A 26841-nucleotide genomic window follows, 5' to 3' on the forward strand; every position below is an offset into this window, starting at 1 on the left:
CTGTAATTGTCTTAGTCCATGTTGCTGCCAGAACAAACCTTTATTTACACTCTCCTCTTTTTTCTAGTTCACTACAACTCTCAAATTCTCTATAATTCTCAAATTTCTGGTGCTGGGAACTATTCCATGGTAGATCTGAAGTCTTTGGGACTGCCTGGCCAAGCTGTTTGTTCTCTTCAGGAGACTTCTAAGCTTTTAAGTGCCACCCTATCATAAGGAGTGAAACCATAGAATGTGTTTAATTTCAACTGTATTCAACTCTAACATGGAATTAGGGGGAATTTGACTTGTTTATATTAACAGAGATTTTTCTGCCTGTCAGACATTTGCAGTGGCCGGGAGTGCAGGAGAAAACATGTTTTCTGGCAATACAGAGCACAGTTATTCCAGAGAAAAACCTAGATGCTCTTTGTATTGCCCTCTCATTCATTTCCTTATCCTCGCTTTAAACCCCAGCCAGCTGAGCAAAGACATAACATCCTTCCCTTTTGCACTAGTCTGAACTATAAAATGATTTTTTCCGATTTTGTGGTTTTCAGAGAAGTACAAGTCATAAAGCTCATCAGTAAGGGGACTATTGAAGAAACCATGCTCAAAATCAGCCAACAGAAATTGAAGTTAGAGCAAGATATGACTGCAGCAGAATCAGGTAGGTGTCTTGCACATAATGATGTCCACTTAAGTAAATTAAAGCTGCTGCAAGATGTTGCTCTGAAAAAAAGGAGATTCTTGATGCAGACAAGCCTTTTGTTTTTTGGGGTCTTTTTATGTTAAACTAGAAAGATGTATTTTTGCTGATTATTCTTTGATTTGACTGGAAGTGCCCTCTGAGTCTGACCCAGAAATCAGTGACCAAGTCCTACAAGCAGAGGATTTTTTTTACAGTTTGGGGGACGTAGGCTTTTATCTGTTTATGTGAAATATTTTAAGCTGTACTAATGCTTGTTTTTTATTCCTCAGGAGAAGAAGGAACCATTCCAGCAGATATAGCCACACTATTAAAAGCTTCAATGGGTCTCTAAAATGTAAATATGTTGTGAACTTCAAGGAAGAAAGGTGACAATGTACCCCAAGGACTCTTACATTACTGTTGACCAGGAGTTTTATGAACGTTTATAACTTTTTGTAGTTTCTTTATTGTATTGCTCATGATATTGAAAATTTCTAACACCAATAGCATTCTTTTGATGCTTAAAAGCATAAATGGCCCAAATGTGCCAACATCAGATGCTGAATAAAGCTTTTACAGATCACTTTTAAAAATGGGGACCTAAGTAGTAATTGTTTTAACAAATCTGCTACTGCTTAAGACTTGTCAGTATTTTTGTAATTATTTCTACCTCCAAATATATATATATATATATAAATATATATATATAAACTGTCTGTTTCACTGGATTCCGCGTGTAGATTTTTTTATATGTGCCTTATTTGACAATGCTTGAGTCTGTTTCTGCTTGTTTTGGTTCATTTGATGTTCCGTACTGGTTTTGTATCAACTTGTTCAAATAAAATTCCATAGATTGACAAAATGTTTTCATGGTTGTGGTGATTTGGGGCAGGTGAGGGGATGGTAATGTGCATGTTACAAATCAAATAGGCAGCTTTCAAGCCAGCTGGAGTGTTCCAATTGATCTGACTCGGCTTTGTCAATATTAGTAGTTAATTACCAGTGTGTCATTATACTCTAATTACAGTGGTTTGAGGATATTGATTGTAAAAACAGAACTCCTGCCAAATGGTTTGGTCAAGTCTGTTGGTGTTTTGGTAAACTGTACATGATTTCTGCAAATTCAAAATGGATGGGAAATTAAAGCTTTTCCAAAACTTGTTTTCCAAGTGTGGACTAGACTGCTTGGCTTTTCCTAGAAGTATTCTGTGGCTGTGCTGTCTGTTCCAAAACGCACATCTGTAATAAGGTGAGGCTATACTGTACTGTTTGAGAAGGGATATGGGTAAGAATCAGTTTGTCTGCCATGCTTCTTTAATTCCACTGGTTCTGCTGGACTAAACAGAGGGATTTAACGGAGAACCACAGGTGTTTAATGCTACAGCTAATTAGATTGTGTGTATCTGTTAAGTGTGACGCTAACCCAACTCTTACCCCATTGTATCTTCGTGTCCTCACCTGCTTCGTTCAAATGTGGGTTGAAACAAGATCCCTGCCCTTCAGGGTGGGTTGTGTGGTGGTGTGGATGTGTATGGGATCAGTTAATGTAGTTTGGTGGAGCAGTGGTTACTCCTCAAACAATCACATCTGTAGACCCCTGGGGTCAATGTCTGTCTTTAGGTGCTGTGAAGCTCATGTGTGTTTTGGCATTTTTTCCTTCTAACTGTTTCTGCCCTTTTTAGCTGGGGCTCTCAAGGGATCCCAGAGTCACCATCCTTGGAGATAACCAAAAACTAACTGGATGCAGTCTAGGCAGCTGGGTCTAGGTAGGTGGCGTTGTGTGAGCATGGACTTGGACTAGATGACCTCCAGAGGTCCCTCAGCTTTTCTATGGTTCTGTTTTTCTGGTTGGGAAAGATGTACAGAAGGGAAAAAACACAAAGCCACTCTCTCTGAAGTCAGTTGCTGAAGAAGAGAGGAGTGTGGGAGCTAAAGAAGGAAAAATGTGTGAAGAGCCAGAACAAAGCGTGCAAGGAGTTGCAAAGCAGGTGAAGATTGGAATGAGTAAAGGTTGGTGCTTTCTGTTCTGACAGTACCTGACTTGTCTCTCTCAGGCGTTGTTTGGTGTCACTCATGATTCAATTAAATAATACCAAAGGTAGGAGGGAAAAGCAAGTGTGAAGGGAACTACTTTCCCAGCAGTGGCCATTTCCAGCCCAGAGTGTTCCCAAGTTTGTTGTGGTTTATCTGCTTACACCACACAGCAGAGACCTCTCACAGGCACTTGTCTCCCCTTGAGTTTCTGTAAACCACTTGCCTCGACAAGCCATCCACATTGCCAGGATTTCCACCTGCCTTCTCTCTGGTCCTGGAAGAACAAACCCTTCATTTGTCCTGAACCTGGTTGCCACCACCAGCCCCCAGTTTGTGTCTCCTGCTTACTGGCAGAGATACTGAGCTGTTGAATGTTTTTGCAGCTGGTGCATTTATGGAGAACTGGTGCTGGTGTGGGCACCAGCTTTGTGCAACTGCTTTTTGGGTTGTTCTGGAAGTTTCTGTTTGGGTTTCTTTCAGGGGCACAACATCAACCTCAAGCTTCTCAAGCACTTTTTTCAGGCCCTTGAATTTTATTGACTAAGTGGGTCATTTTTTTTTTTTCTATATTTTTTTTTGCTTAGTGTCCCACACGTTTGCCCTCTCTATTTAACTTGCTTTCCTCCAGATTGAAAGACTGAAATAGGCAAAATGTTGAGATTGCACCTCTTCAGGAAGATTTGTTCACCTTTTATCCCTTTGAGAGTGCACAAAATATTCATCGGTTTGATCAATCATTGTGTTAGTAGAGGGGGAATGTGATTGAAACCACACTTCTGTGAATCAATATTTATTACTCAACTAAATCAGTATTTTAGATTCTCTTGAAGTGAATACAAGTGGTAGATTTTGATTTGATACAGCATAGCCATCTGAAATTAATATAAATGATTCTGAAGTTAATAACTTAGGATGTTTGTCATATTGAAAACTGAACATGCATTTGTTTTTCTGAACAACTGGTCTACATTACACTCTTTGGCCTTTTCTGAATCCAGGCTGCAATAGCCGGAAGTGCTTGCACTCTCTCCCTGAGAGCCAAAAGCCTGGGGTATTTGTCTGCCAGGTCAGGTTTACAGGACAGAAGTGTCGTACTGCACACATCCCAGTAGAAATCAGCCCATGTTACCTAGTGGAAATAGGAGAAAAAGCAGTAAATTTTAGTTGGTAATCTCAAAAGCCAGGACTACTAATATTCTCTAAAAAACTGTGAATTTATCTGTTTTGTTTAACTTGTCATCTTGGGTATTTTTTTTAAGCCTGTTACTACAGGGCTAATTGTTAGGTTGCAATGCAAAGCCTGACTTCAGTAAATATTGGTTAAAATAAAGCCCTTGGTACAAATATTAATTGTATTACAATATTAGTCTTTACTGCTGAAACTGTGCTGCAGAAAAGTGCTTAAAACAGTTTGGGGTAAAAAAGGGTACTATGTTTTCATAGAAGTTTTTTTTATGTTGCCTTATAAGTCAGTGATGATAAGCAGAGTTCTGTGTAGTCATGGATTTGTTTTCACAAGTTCAAAGGCATTTAAAATGTTTTGTGTCAACATACTTTTGAACTGCTTTAGAAAATGCAGATCCTAGTCCTGGTTTGCCTCACTTCTAATATTGTGGAAAACAATTTCCACTTTGCAGTTGAGTGACCAATTGTGTATTGGTAAGAACAAAAGAGTTAAATGTGGGGGGAGAGTTGCTTCATGGCCTGACATGAAACCCAGAAATTCACCAATAGTCAATTACTTTATTTTTCTGGCAACCTGATTGGAATGGGAGAAACAAGAATTATACTTACAGAATTCCCTACCAGCCACTTTTTATCCCCTAAGAAGGCATCCAAATCTTTCAGTAGCTCAGGTGCTTTGTTGGTGAGAATATCATCAAATGCTTTTTTCTGGGGGAAGAAACAAACACAGAAATTCTCACCAATGTGTAAGCAGTCAGCAAAATTGAATTTTTGGGGTTTTCTCATTTAAGAATGTCATGGGTTAGCAAGCATAGTCTCGGAAGTGATATTCTGCAAAGGTGTGCTTACAGCTCCTCTATGACCTGACAGAACCCATCAGCTGGCCAGTTTGAATATGGACAATTTTTTAAGCCACTTAAAGTTGTGACCGCCTCTGTGATCCACACTTAAGAACAGACACACCCCCCCAAGCTCTCTCTCGTTTCGGCGCTGGGACAGGTGGCTGCGGGCCCGTGCGGGGGCCGGGCCACGGCCATCCTGGAGTCCATGGACCTGTTCCAGCCGTGGACCCCCCCCCCCCCCCCCCCCCATAGCAGGGCTGTGGGCAGCCAGAGCAGCTCAGCTCCCCCCCTCTTCCAGTGCCAAGGCCAAGATTTCAGCTGAAGCTGCCCTGCTGTCTGGCAGAGGTCATGTAACCAACAGCGATAAGCGACATTCCAGCTCCAAGGCCTAGGTGAGATTAACCCTTTTAGTGCTGTGAAGAGCTGAAAACCTGAGGGAAGAGAGAGAGGAGATGCTTAAAGCTGAAATTCTGTTGTGAAGCTATGATATATCAGAGTACCCGTTGTAATTTCATGAAGATATGGGGGGTGGAGCGTTCAACTTGTGAACAAAAGCACCTGCACTGAGATAGGCAAATGAGAAGTTTGGACAGGGAGAGATGGAAGCGATGAGGACCTTTGCTCCAAATGGGAAAGGAGAAAACCTCAGTTCCTAGAGATGCTCCCAGAGATAGTCCTAGAGATGAAGATGAGGAAGACCTTTGCTCCCAGGGAAGGAGAAGGGCCTCTGTTCTTAGAGATGAAATGCTCCCAGAGATGGGTGAAGAGAACTTTTGTTCCTGAATGGCTCAACCTTAAATTTATACCCCAGTAATTCAAGAGTGGACCCTCGAAAGCAGTTGTGGGAAAAGCTGCACGTCGCGGAAGGGACTCACATGCGAGCAGAGAACCAAGCCGGGCGGCTGGCTCGTTGTGATAATGTTTTCATAGCACGAGCAAGAAGAGGCTTCTCTTTCTAAATAGACTGAACAAGGTTATTATGGAAGTGGTAAACAGACAGAACATCTCAAGGGTTGTCCTTTTACATTGTCAGTGGGAGAAGGGAGAAAGGTGGGCGCAGGAGAAGAGTTCTGAAGGTGTGGTATGATTTTATTTTTTTCTTTTTCCTTCCTTTAGGTCTGTTAATAAACTTCTTTATATTCTTTCAAGTTTGGTGCCTGCTTTGCTTTTCTCCTAATTCTTATCTCACAGAAGGTAAACAGTAATGAGTATTTTGGACCAAACCACTACACTAAATTGGTGTTTCTGCCCGGTTACAAACCAAACTGGCTACAATGAAAAAGAAAGCTGAAATATGAAAAAGATTAATGTTAGATACCAAAACATGGCATTCACGGCCTGCTGAGCTGTGACTTAAAGCCAACTGCTCCCTTAATGAATGCTGGAGTGCTCCTCGAGGCTGACGTGATGTCTGTGGTGATGCTGCTCCTTTTTCTGTGCTGACAGCCACCCAGCCATGGCAAGGCAGGAGCTCTGCCACAGATTCAGGAAGAATCCCGCTATAAAATATATTCCTAATGTCTCATAGTTATTTTTGGGGGACCCTTTTGAATGTCACCTTTTCTAGTGTGTGGTCTCATGTTTCCAGAATCCTTTGTGCTCAGCATTTCCATGCTGTCAGTAAGATGCTGGACAGTTATCTTTGCTTATCAGCCCTTCTCATGTGAGACGTGGAATACGGGTTTTGAACTTTTTCTGGGGTTGGTTTATCTCTCAACTTTAATGTTCATGTTATTTTGCTTTTTTTTGTCTCCACAGCAATAAGATTTGAGGCGACTGAAATGTGTTTTTAAAGGATGATCAAAAGGCTCAGGCCTTAGTATTTGTGTGTTAATGGCTGAAGCATGAGGTTATGGATGGTGGTGGTTCTCCACCAGCTGTTCCCCATAGCAGAAAGTATTTAAGCTGCTTTTTAAAAGGGCTAAGCTGTTTTCTTCGGAGTGGAAAACTGCTTCTTTTTTCTCTTCTCACCTGCATGGAAACAATTAAGACTGCAGACTGCTGGAACCATCTGGTCATCTGGTCAACTCATGTGGCACAATTTGTGCAGTTACTGTGCTTGGCCTAATTTTGGAGGAAGATAGGCTTGGGTAAATAAGCACTGGTGTACAGGAATGGAATTATTTCTACAGCTTTAATTGAGGTTAATGAAAAAATAAATTGGAAGAGTCAGAAACCTAAACGCAGGCTGAAATCAAACCACTGTTTCTATGGACATGATTGAAGATTTGACATAATTTTCTTCTTTGTTAAGAGCTTAGTAACTGGATGAGGTGACTGCAAATATCAGCCAGGAGTTTGCAGTCCAGAAATCTGATATCTGTGCCCTGGGTTGTAGTATTTCCTTTCTTTAAGGTAAGTGATCCCCTCCCCACTGTTTCACCCTGCAAAGAAAACCCCAAACTATTGTGTGGTCGTGATGGTAGCAACCTTCCCCAACTACAGAAGTGCACAGCCAAGCTGAGAAGCTGATGGGAACACTCTTCTGGAGTGGCAGAACCTGCTCATCTCAGCCCTGGAGCTTTGCTGTGGTGAGCGCAAAGCTCTTGCAATGCCAGCTGTGTTTTAGGGAATGTGGGGTGAAGGGAGAGTCTGTGCCTGGCACGGAGGGAGCTTCCATAGGCATCTTCCAGCTCTGCTCCCCTACTTTTCGTTGATTTCTCATTGCTACTGACTAGACGGCATAACATTTCCTCTCACCATCTCCGGGGTGTGTGTTCCTGTGAGCACTGGTCAGGCCTGGGGAGGTGTTCTGACTTCAGTGCGTGTAACTGACTTAAACCTGGCCTGGTGAGACCATGAGGTGCCACTTCGACCACAAGGTGGTGGCAGCGGACCCGGGAGGAGAGAGGGAGGACAGCGTTGGGAGAGTCTGGGAAAGTGAAATTCCCCATCATACTTGGCCCCAGCACATAACCTTGCATGCATACGTGCGGATGGGCACACAGGACTTGGCTACCAGCTCTTCCCGTTTAAATTAATCATTGGTGACACGATCTGGGTCCTTTTTTGGAGAAGTGCTTGAGTACGAGCTGGGACACCCGCAGGAGTTACAACAGGAGCTTCCCCATGGGGGAGCAGCAGTGCTGCCTCTGCACCAGCACATCAGCAGGAGTGTGGCTCTTCTGAAATGATTAAAACTCGTGAGTCAACTTACCCTCCCCAAACTAGGAAACTTTAGGAAATCACTAGGAAATGTAAGTAATTCACACTTCTAAGTACTAAAGCTCCAAATATGCTTTCAGATTTCCCCCTGCAAGATTTCAGAGCAGTTTTGTATTGTTTCTTTATTATTAATGGTTTGGGGCACCATTTTTTACTCTGTGGTCTCTGCAATAAGATACACTAAATGATCAGAAATGCTACCTTTGAATAAATGGAAGGTGGCTGCACTGGCAGTTTACAGTGAGACCTGTTGTTACACCTCCACTTCCCTAAGAGGGTGTGGTTATCTGCTCAGGTCAGAGCTGTGCAGAGCCATTGTAACGCTGGAGTGAACTTACTCATCGCCTTCTTCCCCCAGCAACTGATCTGCGTGCTTGCTTTTGGGATTCTGGTGAGAGGCACTGATGCCAAAAGAAACCCCAAATGCTGTAGGACAAGCCCGTGACGGTGTGTTAAAGTAGCCATTGACGGCACCATAGCCTGCTGTCAAAAGCACTGCAGAGGACCAAGGTGGGCTGTGACATCTGAAGAGCACAGTGAGTCCTGTGCTACCTGCCCTTTTTAGCAGTGCCCACTGTTCTACACCACTCTGCTGACTGACAAGCAGTTGTCCGTGGTAGCTGGTTATTAAAGACTGATACTTATTGAACACCTAGAGGAAATCAAAATGCAAAAGCACTAAAGGATGGGATGGGGCTATTTATCTTATTGAGTTGGCAGAAAGATTTGAGCACAGGCTCCTCGTGACAAGAGAGAGGAATTCCACAGCGCCAGCTGGGGTGGAAGTGTCTCATCTTTGCCCTTTTGAAGAGCAGTTTGGTGTAGGCACATCCTTGGTTCAAGCTGCACTAGTGAGGGGCAGCTCATGATGGCCTCAGAGTTTCCACCAAGGGTGAAAACAACCTGGTGAAGGAGGAGGTGGGATCAGCCTCAAGGAAGAACCACAGAGCTCCACAGGCCCAGCTTTGCTGATGGACCCAGTGGCTGACACCCGTCAGTGTCTCAAGAGGAGATGCTCAGATACAGGGTCATGGCTTACTTGCTGTCTTTGTTTAAATTAGGGATTGTCTTACTCTCACGTCCTGGTTTTTCTCTGCCCAAGGGAACAGCGTCATGAAATCATCGATGGTGTCCACAATGGCATCAGCTAAAGCCTGTTCCACAGGTGTCCGGCCTGCCAGACCTGTGGGAAGCCAGCATATGAAGGGAGGTTAGAGACAGTGTCAGCTGCAGTTTTTGATGCCCCAAAGGTAAACTCTGGGAACATTTCCATAAAAATACATATTCTCCAGGTCTTTTTGATGCTAACAACATGGATTTGACTCCTTGCATCCAGGTGCCATCTCATCTACCTTTGCTTTTTTCCTTCTCTGGCCTCTTACAGCCATCCAAAGCAGTGAGTTGTTCTATCCAGTACCTGAGCCCACAGCCTGAACATTGTTTCTTTACCCTCTCTGCTTTCCACTGTCCTGGCACATTCAGTGAGGGTCAGCACAAATTCCTTTCCTTTAATCTTTCCCCATCCCAGCTTTCAATGTCCTTCTCCATCTCATGGTCTTTACATTTTGGTCAATAAGTTCTCCAAAAGTGCACCTGTGAAAGTCTGCTTCTTTTTCCCTATACCGTCCTCATTCAGCCCCATTCAGAACATTTTCACCCCCTTCCACTTACTTTTTATTCCTTCATTGTAATCAGGGACGTCAGCCAAACTTTGTCTTGTTTACAAATCTGCTTTTCTCCCCTGTAGTTCTTTGGCTTTCCTGCAGTTCCCTTAATGGTTCTACTTTTTCTCCCTCACTTTCACTTCACAGACTTGTGTTTATGTTTCACCTTTGTGCAGGTTTGGATCACAAACTGCATGCCCTACCTCTGCCAGGTCATCTCCCTTACTGAAACTTTGTGCTTTTGAAGGTGAAGGTTGTGCCTCTCCTACTGGGCCTCAAGTTCTGTGATCCTTCAGCTAAAATTTGTTGGTGTTGGGCACCTAAAAATGCCATTTCTTAATTTTAAAGGATTAGTGACATGTTTGCTGACTTAGTGGCAGAACTAGCAAGTTTTCACAATGAACTTGAAAAGATATTTTTTTCCTTCCATGTGTGCTCTTTTTCCTGCTGTTGCTGACAGCATGAGTAATGCTGGAAAGAGCACAGCATGGTCTGACTGTGCTCCAGATCCCAAGCCTTTGTCACTGGTGCAAGTCAATTGAAAAAAGTCCGAACTTCAGACTGCAAAAGGAGCATGGCTCCAGGTCAGCCTCCCAACAGGAGCCAGGGAGGGAGGAATCTTGTGTGGAAGGCAGGCTTTCCCACTGTTTTTCATCACCAGGTGGGCTTTCCTCATCCTCCTCTCTTGCAAGGAGTAAATTGTATCAAAGCTGGAGGAAATGGGCAGGAACAGAGTATTGCAGACATGCTTGAAAATATGCTGTGCTAGTGCCTTGAAGAATAATGCTGTGAACTTCTGCTTCTTTCCTCAGTTAGAAAATGGGAGATATTCTGAAAGGCAGGCTACATCAATTTGCTCACAGTGTAAAAAAGTAGGATAGTACTCGCTTCCCAGCCCCCCTCTTCAATTTGCTGATGTTTGGCATGCCATGGACACATCTGCCTTCAGCCAGACCAATTTTGCAGATGGTGTTGAATGAAAGCTTTTTGACCTAAAGCAAAGCCTGGCCACTCTCTTTGATTACTTGCATTGCTAAGTCTTATATCATTTTATCTAACTGGTTGTGTACTTCTACAGCGTGTAAGTATTTGAAGATGCAAGTGATGTCACCACCTCCTCTAATCTCTCTGCTAGCCCAGAATTGTTGCCTAAATCTGCTTCAGAGTTCTCTGCCTGCTGTGATAATCTCTAATGCTTCCAAAACCTCCTCCTCCTGGTCATCTCTCTGGCTACCCCGGCAGCTCAAGGTTTAGCTTTAGGGGAAACTGCCCTGGCAGCCTTAGGGAAACCACAGGTATGTGCTTTCTGTCATGCAGACATAATGAATAAAGTGTACTGGCTGGAGAAGTCAGCCCAAACCCCAGGCACTGGTTCCATTTTTGCCATGCTGGTGTTGACTTCCGCATGGTTAGGCTTGCCAAGCTGTTGGTTTGTTTCTATTTTTACTGTGGATGTATTTTTACCTGAGCATTAAATGTGAGTTCAAAAGAGAGAAAGAAAATAGTCAAAGATACATTACCTGATTCTCTGGCAAGGTATCTTCCTATTGCCAGGCTCTGGTGAATGATAACTCCATCTACTTCCAGAATAGGGAGTTTGCCAAATGGGATAGCTTGGAGGAGAAAGAAAAAACAACCAAAAGTTAAATCATAGTCATTAACAGTGGGAGTCTGTGACAGCTGTAGTTTTACCACTCAGAGGGTATGCATTGTTACAGCACTTAACAGTTTCACACTCTTTCTGTGGAGAAATGAATGGAATAAAAATAAAAAGGCTAAGGATGTAATCAGATTGCACTGCATGAAGGCAACTATAGCATAGAAACCAGGTGTTGCATTTCCTATTTCCTAGCTTTGTGCTGCAGAGGCCAAATATGCTCCTATACATCCAGAGTTCTTTATATAGGGGAACTTTTCACAGAATATTAGTCTTTCCTTCTCTCTCTGCTTTTTCCTCCCCAGGAAAGTGACTGCCAAGGTTAAGTAGAGTACTACTGAAGATTTCGTAGTGCAGGATCCAACTGGGGCATGAAGCTACAGATTGGGCAAAGACTGCAAGATGTTCTAAATTTATGGTTGTTTTAAATTCAGAAGCAGTGATTCAGAGAAGCATCTGCATTTCAGAACTTACATCATGACAGGGCATTTCACTTGGCAGTCATCACTGAGACAAATATATCTTTCATACTGAACTACAAATGCTGAAAAGATACCCAAATTTAGCTGATGTGGCTTTGCATTCAAAAAAAATTCAGTCAGTTACGGGGAAGAAGCCTCCAGACTTCAAGTATAGGGAAAGAAAAACTAAGCAGGTGTCGTGGATATCTGCAAAGGAGTGTGAGATAAGAAATCAATCTTATTTTTCTGTTATTAATTTCGTAGTTACGTGGAAACTTGGACTGCTGTTTTGCTGTGTTTCAGAGAAGCTGCTGGCATGATATAAAATGGAACTGGAACCTTGGAGCAAAGCTTAATCTGGGCAAAACTGTCATGTTTAGGGCAGTGAGAATCTGCTTGTGGGAACCTGGTGCTGTTCACTGAGGGAACTGTAAATGTCTGCATTTCCAAGGATGCTATCCCCAAGTACGTGACTGCAAGTGCTGATCATAGCAGGCAACTTCATAAATGACGAGCACTGCCAGCTCCTCTGTGGTTTAGCATGCAGTGTGTGAATCACATTAAGTACGGGATCTTAGATGTCAAATCTTGATCTGCAACATGAATTCTGCAGTTGCACAAGACATCCAGGACTCCTCTGTGCCTTTTTTCTTTGGTTTTTTTTTCCTGTATCTGAACACAGCACTCATGATACCTTTTTTTTTTTTTCCTTAAGTTCAGCACACTGGGAAGTGTGTGAAGTCAGTGTAAATTTGGATGCTGATGACTAGCAGAAGCAAGAGAGTTCAATGAGCATTAGCTGCTGTACCCCAGGGAGAAAGCAGGCTCTGCTGGTTGTTATTGAAGCAATAATAGACTTCTTGTGCAGAAGACTTCAAATGTTTATAATCCAGAGAGCAGCAAGGTCACGGCAAGTCCATGTTTTGTTTCGTTGAGAATCATCGAGAGATGACAAGTTGTATCCCTGAATGTTTAACAGAAAAGCTCTCTGGCTATGAAAATGAGAAGAGCCTTGGTTCTGTGCTGTGGGTTGGTGGTGCAGAGTGCCCTGAGCATCACTGCTCCAAAGCAGCAGAGATGTTAACAATGTTTGCTTATGTAAAGCACATCTTTCAGGCCAGCACAAGTAGAGGAGATGAGAGCAGGTGTGACTGCTGGATGTGCCAGTGTGGTCAGCCTGCAGCCTGCTCCAGATCCCCCCAGACCACACAGGGATCTACAACAATGCCTGACAAGAGGGGACAGCAAAAGTGCAGCCAGAGCAGGGATAATAGCTGCCCCCATGAAGGAGTTAAGCAGCCTCTTTTGGAGGCCCCGGTAGGAATGCTATGGGGTGATGCAGTTCTGGCAGGGTCAATATGACTAAGCCAGTCTGTGGCAATAGCTGTCAAAACACACTGTCACTCACTGCTCAGGTTGGGAAACTGTGAAACCGGGATTGCTTCATCCGGAAACCAACAGACAGTTTTGCTGCTGTGTTTACATACAGTGGAAGAAGTCTATAAATCCCACCTTTGACTGATGTGTCACTTCGTGGGTCACTACAAGAAAAATTAAAGCCAGTTTGTTTCTATGGACATTTTGGGGGGGCTGGTTGGTTGGGTTTTTTTTTAAGAAATCCTTGATTACAGCTAAAGGAGGGAAGCATCTTTCTGAACAGCTGAAGAACATGGTTTACAGTGTCAAAGTCAGCTGACTGGCAGAGTGGTAGTCATCTCTCATGCTCTGTTTCTAAGGAATCTGGTCATTTCTGAATTTAAGGGAATTGCTATTCATTCCTTGAAAACATGAGTAATGTCTACGAAGGTCTTCCTTCTCAGTGCTGAGCTACTTTCTTTAAGACCTGCTTATTCTTCTCTGAAAGAGAAACAGTTGGCAATTGGAAATCTACAACAACAGCTTTGTTTTGTGTACATACAATTGCATGATTCCTAATACAATTATGAAATTAATAAATGAGAGCAGACTTCATTGTATGTTGTCCCATAATGTCCAAAAGTATTTATGTTTTGATTTATAATGAGACTTGGGCTTTTTTAGTTAGGAGGCAGTAAATCTGTTGCTATCATTACTGAACAATGGACTCTATAAAGGGTAAAAGATGGTAAATGATAGATGTTCCTTCCTTTCTTCTGTGTTCCAAATGCTATTTAATTTTTTCTTATCAAGAAGAGGGGAAAAAATGGGATTTTACGTAATCATAGATTTTTTTTTTCCCAGCTGATAGAGTACATGTAACCAATTATACACTGGTTTTGTTGATTATTGAGTTAATAAGCTGTAAATGAGTGCAATTCTAAGAGGTTTGAAGAAAGTACACTTGTGCTGTGCAGATAATTTTAAGAAACTGCTGTTTCTTCTTAGATGCAGGGCATGCAATGCTTGAACACCAGAAAGCACAGCAGATATTCAGGCTGTTTTACAGCTGAAGAAAATAACAAAGACTAGTCAAGGGGCAGAAAATATTTCTAGTGCATTTCCTTCATATTTAAGGAGAAGGTATAATGGCTTATAAAGTTGTGCTTTCAATCTGGAAAAATTTAGGAAAAAAGAATCTTTTCCTTTGAAATGTTATCTAAAATTCATGTAATGGCCAAAATTTTTAGGAACCTGTTGTAAAGTATCTTTTAGCATTTTTAACTTAAAATAACGATTTTCCCAGGAAATTTTTTGTATATCTTAGTTTGGCTGTTATGGGGAAGAATGCATTTTCTCTGAAAATTGGAATCTTCTTTTTTCCAGCTGGAGAAGAGGGGGGTAGATTTGTGTCACACAGCTCATCCCAAGGGAGGGTGTAAGGAGCCTTCACACTGGATGATTGTTGGAGGTAAGGTTGGGGTTTGACAAATGACTTCGATGTGGCCACTAGAAACTTTGCCTCTTGCAAAAACCACATCCAGGCCATGTCCTCAGGGGCTCCATGCTACAACAGAAACCTGTCTGCACATGGATTTAAGTAGTGTTACTCTTAGACTCATGGATATGGCCTTCTGTGGATTGCTTTGACCTCCTGTGGTGCTTTTGGCCCAACTCTGCTCACTGACATGGTTGAGGAGATGCCCAAATGCCCCGTTGTATAAGCATGGTACTAAACCTGCTGAAGTTTTCTCAGTTTTGGTGAAAAGCATGGTTTGTGTGACTCCAGATAAGCAGAGCAGTTAAATCGGTTCCTGCCAGGCTCCTACTTCAGATAAGCAAGTGAAAAGCTGGCATGTGAGAGAGATTATTCTTTGGGTAGAATCAAGGTCATGGGGGCAAGGCATAAACACCGTCCATTGGGGAGCAATTACAGCTGAGCAGTAATGCCAAAGTAGTGCAGGCTGGAAGGATGTGAGTGTCACTTTGCTGGTTTTTCTCTAACGCTGATCGTTTTGGGGGCTGCTCGGTACTTACGTCAGTTTAAACCCTTGTGTATCCATATGATGTCCTTTCCATGTTTTTCAAAACAATGTTGTCTTACAATGTTTCCAACTCCCACTCAAAATAAATTTTGAGAAGGAAAAGCAGAAAAATCTATTGCTGTCGTCGTGCAAACAGTGTCATTTCTCAGACATGCACAAAATATGACCTTTCCCATTTAGCTCCCGCTTGCTTTGCTGCTCATCTGAAGTACAAAGCACTGCGAACGTGTTTGCTGGTTTCCAAATTTAGATCGAAAACTGACTGGAAAAAGAAACAGGGTTTTTAAAAAGCCTTTTTTTTTAATAACTAAACCCATAGTCTTCTTTAAGTTGAACTTTTATCAGCAAATTCTTGCTTTTCATATTATGTTGGTTATTTATTGGTTTTTTTGCATCTCATGCTGGAATGAAATCTGCACAGACTACACCGGCCATGAAGAAAACCTTGACAGAGGACAAGTCATCAGACTGATCTGCAGCCTCTCTTCTCATTTTAGGAAGATCTCACTAAAGTATCTGTGCAGTGTTTAGGAATTGGATTAATTCCTTTTCATACTACTTTAGTTTTTGTTGGCTTTTGTGACTAGAACTGTGGTGTTTATAAAGGTTTCTGCTGGGTGCTGAGTAGGGGAGATGAGGCCTGATGTGTGTTAAAAGCAAGGACATCCCTTTAATTAATTTCCACCCCAGCAAGTCCCAAAGGGCTGTGACAGCTGCTGGGGTCCTGCCATGCCTGTAGGTTCTCACTGGTGTTCAGGCCTTCCCTCTGAACACAAGCTCCTCACTCGTCCTCCTGGCCACAACCCAGTGGATGGTGCTCCTGTGGGACTGTTCCTCTGTCAGGGACAGGGAGGGGAAACACAACAGAGCTGAGCACAGTTTTTGTCCAAGCCTTGAATCCAGGCTGGTCAGCTGCTGGTGCTGTGCTGTGCTTCTCACCTCTCTTCTCCCCTGCGCAGATACAGCTCTTAACGTTCTCCTTCCCTTGCCTCTTTCTTCCATTTTCACTCAACTTCTTCATTATTCTTCTTCTGCTCATTTCTGTTCTGTCCCTCCAAAATGTTCCCCCATTTGCCCCGTGCTGACCTGCCCATGACTCATCCTGCCCATGTTGTAATTGTCCATGGTGTTGATGCAATGCAGCCTGTACTTAAGCACTTGATTATTGCTCAAAAGCAGAATAATTAATTGTTTGGTAATCAAGCTTAGATTGGCTCTATAATAAGGCAGCTGGATTAGTCAAATATAGGGGAAAATAAATGTCACAGTCATATTTCTTACTACAACATCTGTGTCAAAATAAGTTTGCCTTGCCTTTGCCTTGAAAACTGACTATAACTGCTTTTCCTATCCATTCATATTTAAATTGGATCGTGAGAAACAAATGTATTGAGATACTTTGCATCTTCTAATAAGAAATATATGAAATATGTTGGTTTTTTTTTTACGATGACAGAGGATCAAGGCACTTGGAAAATGGTAGGCCCAGAGCTGGAGGTACTTGGAATCTGAATCTTTTAGAAAAGGATGATGAGGAGGATGCTCTGATGTAATCTCAGCCCAGGTTCAGTGCTATTACAACTCATATTCTCCTTGGAAGTTCTTGCTAAGCCCTACTTTTTACCCAGAGATAGCTATGTACACACTTTAGCTAGAGCTACATAGCAGAAAGTCACTCAGGAAGCAGGGCAACTGCTCCCCTGAGGAATTTTTGTCTGTTGTCAGGTAAATCTTGAGAAACACCTGTTATCTTGGGAGTGTTTTCAGCACCATTAGTCCATCAGGTTTCCTAAGCACCTTTCAAGCACCATTCTGCACATCCTAAACAGTTCATGGCATGTTTACAGCCATCAGTACAGCAGAAGCCTCCTTTGCTATGATGATAAAGTCTGTGTTATTGTCTTGGCTTCAAGTTGCTTGAAGGAGATACAGATCAAAAGCTCTTGCTGCCTGCCAGCCTAATATCTAAGGTGATGGTAACTTAGTGCACCATTACAGGGGATTTTCTGCTGCATCATGATTTATGTCAGTGCAATGATGCTTTGTGTGAGGAGCCCATTGTGTGGAAATAGAGATCTTGTATGAGCTTATTGTAGATCTTGAATTGATTACCCTTTAAAGGGGGGCATGGGCAAGTCAGTCTGTTCAAAAGGAATTGTAAAGAATGAGTTTGTTTACTTGTTAAAATAATTATTCACTTATACAAAGTGAAGAGTTATGGAAAGCTGCTGCTTAATATTTGTCTGATTTTTAAAATTATGTGCTAAAGCAGGACAATGCTTATACACTGGCTTCCTTAAACCTGTTTTTATTATAAACTGCAGTCCTTGCCCAAAATCACCAACTGGAAAATTTGCCAAAGATGATCTGATTAGTGTCAGAAGGGAAGAAAAGAAATGCTGAGTTATAGAAATTTTAATTTCAGCATGTATAATCCAAATAACAGAAGTTCTTATTTTATAAAAGGCTTTCCTTGCATACACAACAACAGCACCATTAGGTGTAAACAAAATCAAGTGGGATGGTATTTCCAGGAGGGAGGATTTATTTATTTGCCTGAAGATACATTAGGATTGCAGCTTATTGGTGGCAGCCACATGAAAAATGCCAAAACAAACAACAAACCCCACCGCACTCTTTGATTCAGGTCAAAAATTAAACTTGCAGCAGCTGCAAGTCTGCTTTCTAAATGGCCTTTCTGCACACTGGTCTTTAGGCACAGATTTTCTCTTTTCCATCAGTTTTACAGAACTAGGTCTTTTCTTCAGAATAATGCCAGTATTTCCTGGTTTATACGGTATGATGATTTGGCTGGCTTGGTATTTGTTGCAAAATCTTACTTTACTTTTGAGAAAACTGCTGAAGCAAACTTATCCTCTCAGATCTCAGAGACCTGACTCCTTGTGCTCTTAGACAACCTTGAATTATTCAATTTGTTCTCCTTATTAGCTCAAGAAACATGAAGCGTTCTCTTGTCCAAGCTTCTTCCCTAAGTATTTTTTTTGTTTATCTTGCTTCATCATACTTGAAGTTTTTAAAAAGAGGGACATCACATTGTGCTTGCAGACTGCAGTCAAAACTGGCTCCAGATCTTTCATAGGAAAGTGGGTAACGGCAAACATGGTGTATGTAAGTGTGCATAGTAATTTGTCTGGTATTTCTTAATTTCACCTCAATATATAATTATGTAATTAGTTCAATTAATTGGACCAATTTTGGTGATTTTTGAGGGCTACAAAATAAGCTGTGTACTAAATTGCTATTACTTTAACTACTGGCATGTCAAATGCAGCTGTAATGCTTTATCCTTTATCATTGCTAAACACTTACCGCCCTTTGGTTTTCACCAGGATGAGACTGACTGGAGTCTATTCTTTTATTTCTCTTCTTTCTAAGGCAGACCCAGTTCAGCAGAAGTAAGAGGGGAAAAAAAGCTTTATATAAAAGATCTGAATACAGATAAAAATGAAAGTGGTGCAGAAGAATTCTCAGCAGAGTGAACTATGCCTTTGTATATGCAATGGGTTGGATGGATCTCATTTCACATTTACTTTTTGAACACAGCAGTAGTTTAACTTTGCAGGCAAGCATCCTGATCCCTGGTGCATTTTCATCTTCAAAACACGTCTCTGTGGAAAAAGCTGAGGCACATTTTGAAAACTCAGGATTGCAGAGAATGTAAGGCTTGTTTTCCATAAGAGAAATGCTGTATGCAACACTCGTAGTGTGAAGGCACACAAAGCTTGTACAAACCTACTCCCTGTCCAGGAGACAACTGTTTCTCGTGTTGAGTCACAGCCTGCAAAGTCAGGGTTTAGGTGCCCTAGGGCAGATTGGGGCACTGGCTATAGGTCTTGTAGTTAAGGCTGCTTATTCCAAAGCCCTGTTGCTACCTTTGATTCAGTGTTTTGCTGAATGATTTGCCTGTGGGAGAACATTTTGTCTGGAAATACTGTGAGTAACCATGAGAAACACCTCACAAAGGAGGAGGAGGTAGTCATCAGCTAGGTGATCTCCAGACAATTTACTTAAGCAGCATTACACTCTTATGCACGCAAGAAACCTTTACTCTTGTTTTAATTGGCAAACCTTTTAACTGCTTGTTGTCTGTAATGCAGATGTCCGTGGTGGCAGATGGCACCATTACTTTGGTGCTAGAGCTAGGCTTCAGGGAGATTTGAAAAGCAAAAGTTTAGCCTGCTGCCATAAGATGTGACAGCACTTTCAGATATACACCAAACTGTTTCTGTGTAGGTGTATGTTTTCCTGGTCCATTAGCAGGGTACACTCCAGTTCCCATCCACTGACTGACTGGGTGTCTACAGATGCCTGAAATTCAAAGAACTCTTAGGCCAGAATAAATTTTGCACAGATGACTTCACAAATCTTAGAGTGGCAGCCCCCACATTTTACTAAACTTCTTATCTGCTGCGGAATTTCATCTAGGGATCAGTTATAGAGGCTGCTATGAAAAGCCATTATGCAGAGAAAATGAAAAATGTTAATTAACCCTTGGTAAGCCTGCTAGCAAACTCTTCAGAGCACAGAAAGGGAAACAAAAACATCCATTAATGCAGCCAATACAGTTATAAATTGCGTAGCTTAAGATTTCTAGGGTGTCTCTGCTCCCATTGTTTTTGTGGTAATGGTGCTGCAGCTGGACATTCACTGTAGTGAGCAAGTCCTGTATACATAAAGCTCCACTGGGAGGTTTGTGGAGTGAGCACTGAAGAAAAGCATAGGAAGAATTTTCCTGCATTGTTTCTTGTGCTGTTCAGAGACGGGGATCATCAACAATATTCAAAGAGTGATGCAATGCTTTTACCTTGTCTTATAGCTCTGCTGTTAGAACATCTTGTCCTAGAATGCGAATGCCTCTGCACCCTTTAAGTGACTAATTATGCTTTGTCTTTTTAATTTGTCTTACTTAAGAAATCAGTATACAAAACTCTACATAAACATATAGTTTGCTTATATGCTCAACTTTGTTTCAGGACAAAAGTGAGTGTGCATATGTGTGAATATGTGTGTAATTAAGTATGAAAAGCCTATGCAGAGCTTTCCTCAGGTCATCTGAATTCTTAATCTCACCTTTAGTTTCTACCCTGTTTCCCCGAGAATTGCAGTGAAAGAGAAATAAGCTGTACCACGTGGTCAACTGGCTTAAGCTCTCCTAAGGAAAAGGTTTCCAAAGGCAGTCATTCCTAGCTGAAAACATCCCAGTTCCACTGCTTCTTATTCCTCTCTGTGGATTTTTGCCAGTGTTTTCTAGGCTTGAGCACCACTGAAGGCTTCAATGGCCACTTGGATTACAGCTCTGTTTTGGGTGTTTATCATTCAAGTCACTGCAAACAGAAAAGACCAAACCTACAAAATTAGCACCCTGGAAAAATTTGGTAGCTTGCTGGCTGGGCTTACTAAATGGTGTGAAAGCTTATCAAGAAACATTGCTTCATTAACAGAAATCACGCTGTGCATTTGTTGCGTCTTTTCCCTAAACTAAAGGCATTACTCTTCATTCTGGATGTGAAAGTCATAGCCCATGTAGCCAAATACAGGCCTAATCCATGAAATGAAGACATAGATTTCTCTGATTTCACACCCTGAGTCTTCAAACTCAAGATCTGTTTCATTTGAACTAAGGCTAATTTAATGAACAGCAATAACAAATACCTTTAAAAGCTGGAAAGAGGTTATTTAAACTAAAAGACATGAAATGAATGGGGTACAATAGCCTGCAGGGTACTTCTGGAAGGTCTGGAAGGGTTTGGTCTAAGGAATAATTATTTTCTAGTACCTCTTTTGATACTTTTGTTTTTTCTTTGCTATATCAACTGACTTTTTGTTTTCTCATCACTTTTCCTCTCTGAAGACCTTTCAGGTTGCAAGGAGTGTCCTTCCTGACACTTCTTTCCTATTTGGCTTTCTAAACCCAGGGTGAAGGCTGAGGTGTGGTCTTTGAGATCAAATTATCCAGAGAAACTGAGATCAGCACTCCTTTGGTTTTCTTTAGGTACACAAAAGCTGTACTGAATTGATCAGGAGTAAAAGGCCAGCTGGCTGACAGCAGGTAAATCATTTCAGATTGTCTGAAGGTTTGGATCCGGTCTCCTGTGAGAGCATCAGCAGTGACATTTTGGGTGTCTCACCTTAAAACTCGCATAGCTTTAATTAAAGCCAGAAATTAGGTGTATTTCTGCTCACGAAACATACAGGTACCTCTTCAATTGCTTTTCTTTTTGACAGCATTTCTAGCGGAACTTTGGCTATGAGAACCCGTGCTACTCACTTGGCTTGATTTTGGGCCAGTCTGCAGCTTCTATCCTGTGGTCTTCATACTCCCTGCCCGAATAGGCAAAGAGGTAGCGGCTGATCTCTGCTCGTCCTCGCAGGTTGAAGTAGGTGAGCTTGTACTGCGGCATGCTGGGCCCTGCTGGGAGGGGGGACAGAGTTGCTTTAGAGAGGGTTAACTCAACTCCCTTTTTACAAAACCACTCTGTTTGCTTGCTTTTGACAGACATGCTCGTACAATGCAAAGGAAATATTACACCAAGCCACGGTGTGTTGTACTTTGTAATGGTTGCATTGCTCACACCTTTTTGTTCTGCATTTGTCAGCCACAGCACACACAGATGGGGACAAGGAGAGCTGAACCTGCAGTTCCTCCTTGTGTGTCTCTAGAAAGCTGGCTTGATTTTTTTTTTTAGATGTCTTAGGAACTTTCAGCTTTCATTTATTTCCCTTGACTCCAAGTTCAGGCCATTTTTAATAAAGGGGTTTCTGCCTTTTTTTTCCCAGGGTTCAAATCTAAAATCATATTCCGTACCAGAAGATAGTTGTTATCTTGAGCAGCAATTTTGTTCAGGCCTGCTCTGCTCAGCCCCTGCTGCTTATGGAGACCTTCATCCAAGACCAAATCATGAGAATTACCAAACTCTTGTGATTTTTTGCATCAATTATTACCCTAGTTGTGTAACCTATTGCACAAAAATTATTTTAGAAGAAAAATTTGCTATGGAAACCAGGCTACAGTGTCGCTTTGAGAAAATCATCATTGAATTTTCAGTTTCTTGTACAGAAGCCAAAAGGAAACTTGAAATTACTTTTTTAGGTTTTCATGTGATTTATTTTTTTCCCTTCAGTTCCAATTAGGAGTCACATAACAGGAAGGCTCTATTTGTTTCCCAGGATAACAGGCAACAAAAGAAAGTATTTGCGAGTTTGATTGTACAGCAAGGATGGTACAGGAAAGGTGAACAGATAAGGCTGCTTTAAACCAAAGGGTAAGCATTTACACATAGCACTTTAAAAAGAGAGCTCAGCTGAGATTTGAATGTGCTGGCTGAAGGATAGTAAAACAACCATCTGCCTCCTCACCCAAAGGAAAACCTTTTCTCATTTTTGCCTTAAAGTAGGCACTGCATCTACCAGTCTTTTATATCCATCAGAGCTATAGATGTTTAGGTAAGAAAGCAAGAAAAGTAAGATGTTTAGTAAGAAAGCCTGGAACACCGATCATCTGCACGAAGACAAAAAGGGAACTCTCATTTTTCTTTTTTTAATGAGTAAGTGCTACCACATAATCTCACAATAGAAACAACCGCCTGTTTAGCCATCTTGCCTTGAAAACATGTGCCTAAGGAGATACATCATCAGCTTCCATTTTAGATGGAGAAGTTCTTCGTTCAGAAACAGAAAAGCTTACACTTAACTCACACTGAAAAGAGCAAACTGCTTTTGACGCTTGCTTCTCTAAAGTCAAAGCACGTACCTTCTGTCCTCCAAGTAGCAAAAGCAAAAAGAAAACCCAAACAAAAACAAAAAAAAAAAGCAGAGCAAATGAGCCCACTAGAGGCTGCTTAATTCATTGTGAAAGTTATCTGTTCCCCTACAGCACGCAGCAGACTCAGAAGTGAATTATTAATGAATGGAGATTCGCATTATTAGCGAATGCAGACTTTTCATGTCAGATGGCCTAGCAGAGAAGCAGGAACAGAGCTGGAAAGTTACCAATGGAGGTATCTACAAGTGCTCCAAAACAGACACACCACTACAATTATTAAGCCAAGTGTGCTCCTTTGCACAATATAAAAGAGAGAAATGTTGAAAATCCCAGGTTTTTCAAGCATGTTTTAGGTAAGTGGCAGGGCTTGGCTGCTCCATTTTCCAATTTTGTACCCAGATTTATTACTTGGTATGCTCTTTTGAGTATATAATAAAACACTATAGTATTATATGCTATGAATTTGGATTATATGTCGACAAAGTTAATGTAAGAAGAGAGAATGAGATTGTAGCAGGATTTTCTTCCCTTTTGTCCCTGTTTCTGATTTGGTGTGGTCATTTGAGAGCAAGGAATAGAATATTTCAAAGAGCATGTGTTATCTGAGATTCATGACAGTGATTCAGGAGCCAAAGGGAAGAAAACCCCAAACCTTAAGTCTTACTTTTCAGTTTTTTAGAGACAAGCAAATGCTACTGATGTAGTCTGACTTACTGACTTAGTGTCTGTTTCCCTTCTTTAGGAGCGTCCATAGATTTTTTTCCATAAACATCTATAGCAGTCCCAGAGCCCTGAAATTGCTGCACCACTCACACATGGCTCCTGTTTCCTGCCTGCCTCTAGCCTGCTTAGCCCTGTGTTGGCAAATAGTTGCTGGCAGCTGGAAGGCACTTAAAAGCACAAGAACAGTAGATTTTTAAGGTGCAGTTGTGAGGAAGTAGACAGCCATATAGAGAGAGGGCTGGAGTTGGCTGAAGCCTAAACATTCTGGTAGGTGAGTGTGTTGGAAGAGCCTAATCCTTGCTGTGGGAGCACTCTGTACACAAAGACATGTCTAGTCGAGTAGTGAAGTGATGTAAAGAATTGGGAATTTTGGCTGATGATCAGCAAGTCTCTCTGCCTGTTGTGGTAGACAGTGGAATGTTTTGGTCTGTCAAGGGAGCAACGGAAACTATTGTTTGAGTTGTCTAAAGCAAAGCTAAACAAATTTCTAATGAACACGCTGTAAGGAGTAACCAAGTATTTGTAGTGGTGATGCACTTTTAAGCTTATGATTTTTTTTTCCATCCATGAATAAAAAAAAAATGAAACCAAAACCAACTCCACAAGGAGTTTACCAAAAATACTTGACATTTTGAAAGCCTTTATAGCTTTACTGTAAGCATGTTTTTGTAAATGTTTGTCGGTTTTATTTTTTATTTATATTTACTGTGAAATGTCAGGAGTAGTGCTTCCTAAACAATTACAGATAAGTTTCTAAATGAAAGAAATGGTTGTGTTCAGAATAGCTTTCTGCCAAACATACAAAGTAAGATGTTAGGGTTTTTTTTTCCTTGTCTTCCTTTACCTCATTTTTCCAGTGTTTTTTATAAGGAAGGGGTTCAGGAAGGAAAATCAAAACTATTAAAACCATGCAGAATTACTGAATTAATGAAAAATGTCATTTCTAGGGGAAAAAGATCTATCTGGTGTCTTTGAGCTGGTTTTTGGGATGAAGATGTTGGGGATTTTTTTGGAGGTGGAGAACAGGAAAATCTTTAAAACTATTTAAAATTATTTCTTTTTTTCTAGGCTAGTCATGGCTTAAAAATACTGAAAGGTGGTGGTGGTGGGTGGACCTCAGTATCCGGACTTGCAGGCATTTAGCCACCTTCTTAGTGCTATTAAATATGTTCAGGTGAGTTCATTGCAAAGCCAGGTGTGTATAAAGACAGGAGGGGGCTGATTTACCTTCCACCAATAAACCTGCCATCTAAGCTCTGTTTTTCCAATTTCTTACTGATGAATACGTGGCTGGGACAGCCCTGTACACCTGCCCTGTCCTACACTGACAGCACTTCTGAGAGGAAAGCTAATGTCTTTACAAACAATTTGATGGGTGAAGGTATGGGTGTTAACATCTTTGAAATGGGATTTAATGTCTCTACTAACTTTGGGCAGCAGGTTTGTTACAGAGCCCAGACAGCTTGGCTCCCGAAACAGACAAGGGTCTGCAAAAGCCTGAACTTCTGAACTTTGGGGTAAAATAGTAGGTTCAAGGGGGGAATATGTAGTAGGTGGTTCGGGACCTAGGTACCTACCTAGTACCTCAACCAGTGGGGAATGGAAGAGGGCAACGTGAGGCCGGGAGTTTGGGATAAAAGGAGGCTGCGCCCTCCGAAACCTTGAGAGAGAAAACCCCGTGGGCGTGTGCCCCAGTGGACTCCCTCCCTATATTTGAATAAAGTTGCAGGACTCCTCTGTCTCCTTTTTGGACATAAACCTCTGGCGTTTTTGGATTTTCCTGACACCTCAGTCCCAGTTTCATTGCATACAGATTTCAAAGCCATGAACTCAACAGCTTTATATTTACTATTAATTTAACTTTAAAGCTTTAAATTGTTGACCTGCTTAGCTGATTTTCTAGCTTTCCTTTGTGACTTTCTGAAAGCCAGCTTAACTGGCTTTAACATACCTTTAAACAGCAGATTAATGGATCTCATGATTAAATTCAACTTGGAACCGCTCAGTGACAAAATCAAACAGGAAATCTGAGAGAATGTCAAATATGTGTGAAGTTGGCATCCACCATTATACTCATGAGTCAAAAAATCAGTGTGGAGTTACAAGTGTCTAAAAATTTTAGGACAGATTTCAAATCATTTAAAACTGTTTGTGGCTTTATGGAGATACTGTATTTCCTGATGAACTTGGGATGCTTTTGTTCCAGTTGAAGCAGGACTGAGCAATCAATTTGAAAACTTCAAGCAGGATTAGAGTTAAAAAGTAGAGCCCAGGAAGGAACCAGCATTCTCTGCGAACTGAAATATTGAGTTTCGGACAGCAGAAGTACAGAAGAGAAAAAGCACGGGCAGACTGGACACTGCTCAGGATGAGTTTCGTGTGTGTACCCAGAGCAGGCAGCCTCTGCTAGACAGTGTTTGGTTCTGCAAGCCCAGCCTAAGCAAAATTAAGCACCAAAACTCTGCTGGGCTCTCTAGAGGAACAGTACTTCATCTCTCTTTTGGAAAATCCACCCCTCAAGGTAATACAAGAAAATATTCTTCAGGCTCGTAACAGGCACCAAAACCTGGATGCGTGTGAGGAACCAATTTAACTTTTATTTATGCCTTAACATTGTCCAGGTTTTCTGCTATAAATCCATTTTCTGACACGGGGAGGAAAATCACTACAGAGCTTTAATGTGTGCCGCATGCAGGAGGCAGCTGGGACACGTGAGGGGGGCAGAGACCGCCGCCATTTTAGGGTCTCTAAGTGGACAAGGCCTGTAGAAAATGGTGGGAAGCTTTGGCTCTGGGGGTAATTCTCCTGGCAGTCAGTCAGGGCAGAGAAAACTTCCACCACTGGGCTGTGGGCGGTGAAATTCCTGCTGCTCCCAGGGAAAAATTCCCCCAGTCTAGCCGATGGTTGATGGGACTATGGGAGGGGCCTTAGCACACAAACGCAGTTATCTGCGCCATACCCGGGGCCTGCCGTCTCGACTTCCTTCCAGGGGGCAGGAGGCTTGGCTGGAGGTTCAGCTCCTTCTGCCCCTTCTCGCCTTCTCCCTGCTGCTCTGCTTGCCCTGCCTCTCTGTTCTTTTTTTATCCACCTTTGGTAAGAACACTTGGCTTTTGTTATCAATAAACAGTTCTTAGATGTAATATTTCCTGCATTTCTGCTTTATTTACTCTGAGAAATTTGTTTAGAAGAAACCCCACACGATTCCTTTGCAGTGGAACGCGACAATGGGCCGATACTTAGTACGCGAATCCAGAGA

At 41.9% G+C, this 26841-nt stretch overlaps 3 protein-coding genes across 8 annotated transcripts in view; 2 read left to right on the top strand and 1 right to left on the bottom strand.

Annotated features, from left to right (window-relative positions):
• Positions 1-1532, top strand: part of SMARCAD1 (SWI/SNF-related, matrix-associated actin-dependent regulator of chromatin, subfamily a, containing DEAD/H box 1) — a 41761-nt gene extending 40229 nt beyond the window's left edge. For all 3 annotated transcript variants that reach the window (XM_039550473.1, XM_039550474.1, XM_019293254.3), the window contains 2 exons: positions 540-649; positions 961-1532. In XM_039550473.1, coding sequence (XP_039406407.1) covers positions 540-649; positions 961-1022 — 172 coding nt within the window. In that variant the 3' untranslated portion in view covers positions 1023-1532. The remainder of the gene's footprint in view (positions 1-539; positions 650-960) is intronic.
• A 1946-nt stretch (positions 1533-3478) lies between these two features.
• Positions 3479-26841, bottom strand: part of HPGDS (hematopoietic prostaglandin D synthase) — a 30551-nt gene continuing 7188 nt past the window's right edge. For 2 of the 4 annotated variants that reach the window (XM_010411872.3, XM_010411875.2), the window contains exons 2-6: positions 21369-21509; positions 11081-11173; positions 8970-9079; positions 4499-4597; positions 3479-3833 (exon numbers count right to left, since the gene is read on the bottom strand). In XM_010411872.3, coding sequence (XP_010410174.1) covers positions 3669-3833; positions 4499-4597; positions 8970-9079; positions 11081-11173; positions 21369-21501 — 600 coding nt within the window. In that variant the 5' untranslated portion in view covers positions 21502-21509 and the 3' untranslated portion in view covers positions 3479-3668. Of the gene's footprint in view, positions 3834-4498; positions 4598-8969; positions 9080-11080; positions 11174-21368; positions 21513-26841 lie in introns of all 4 variants that reach the window. The other 2 variants (XM_010411873.1, XM_010411874.3) reach the window with 1 other exon arrangement.
• The window catches only part of LOC104697198 (melanopsin-like), a 73389-nt gene continuing 72945 nt past the window's right edge, over positions 26398-26841 (top strand). Inside the window, exon 1 of the mRNA XM_039550487.1 lies at positions 26398-26678. The gene's annotated coding sequence lies outside the window, so the exon portion shown is untranslated. The remainder of the gene's footprint in view (positions 26679-26841) is intronic.

The sequence above is a fragment of the Corvus cornix genome, chromosome 4 (genome assembly GCF_000738735.6).
Source record: "Corvus cornix cornix isolate S_Up_H32 chromosome 4, ASM73873v5, whole genome shotgun sequence".
NCBI classification, from domain to species: domain Eukaryota; kingdom Metazoa; phylum Chordata; class Aves; order Passeriformes; family Corvidae; genus Corvus; species Corvus cornix.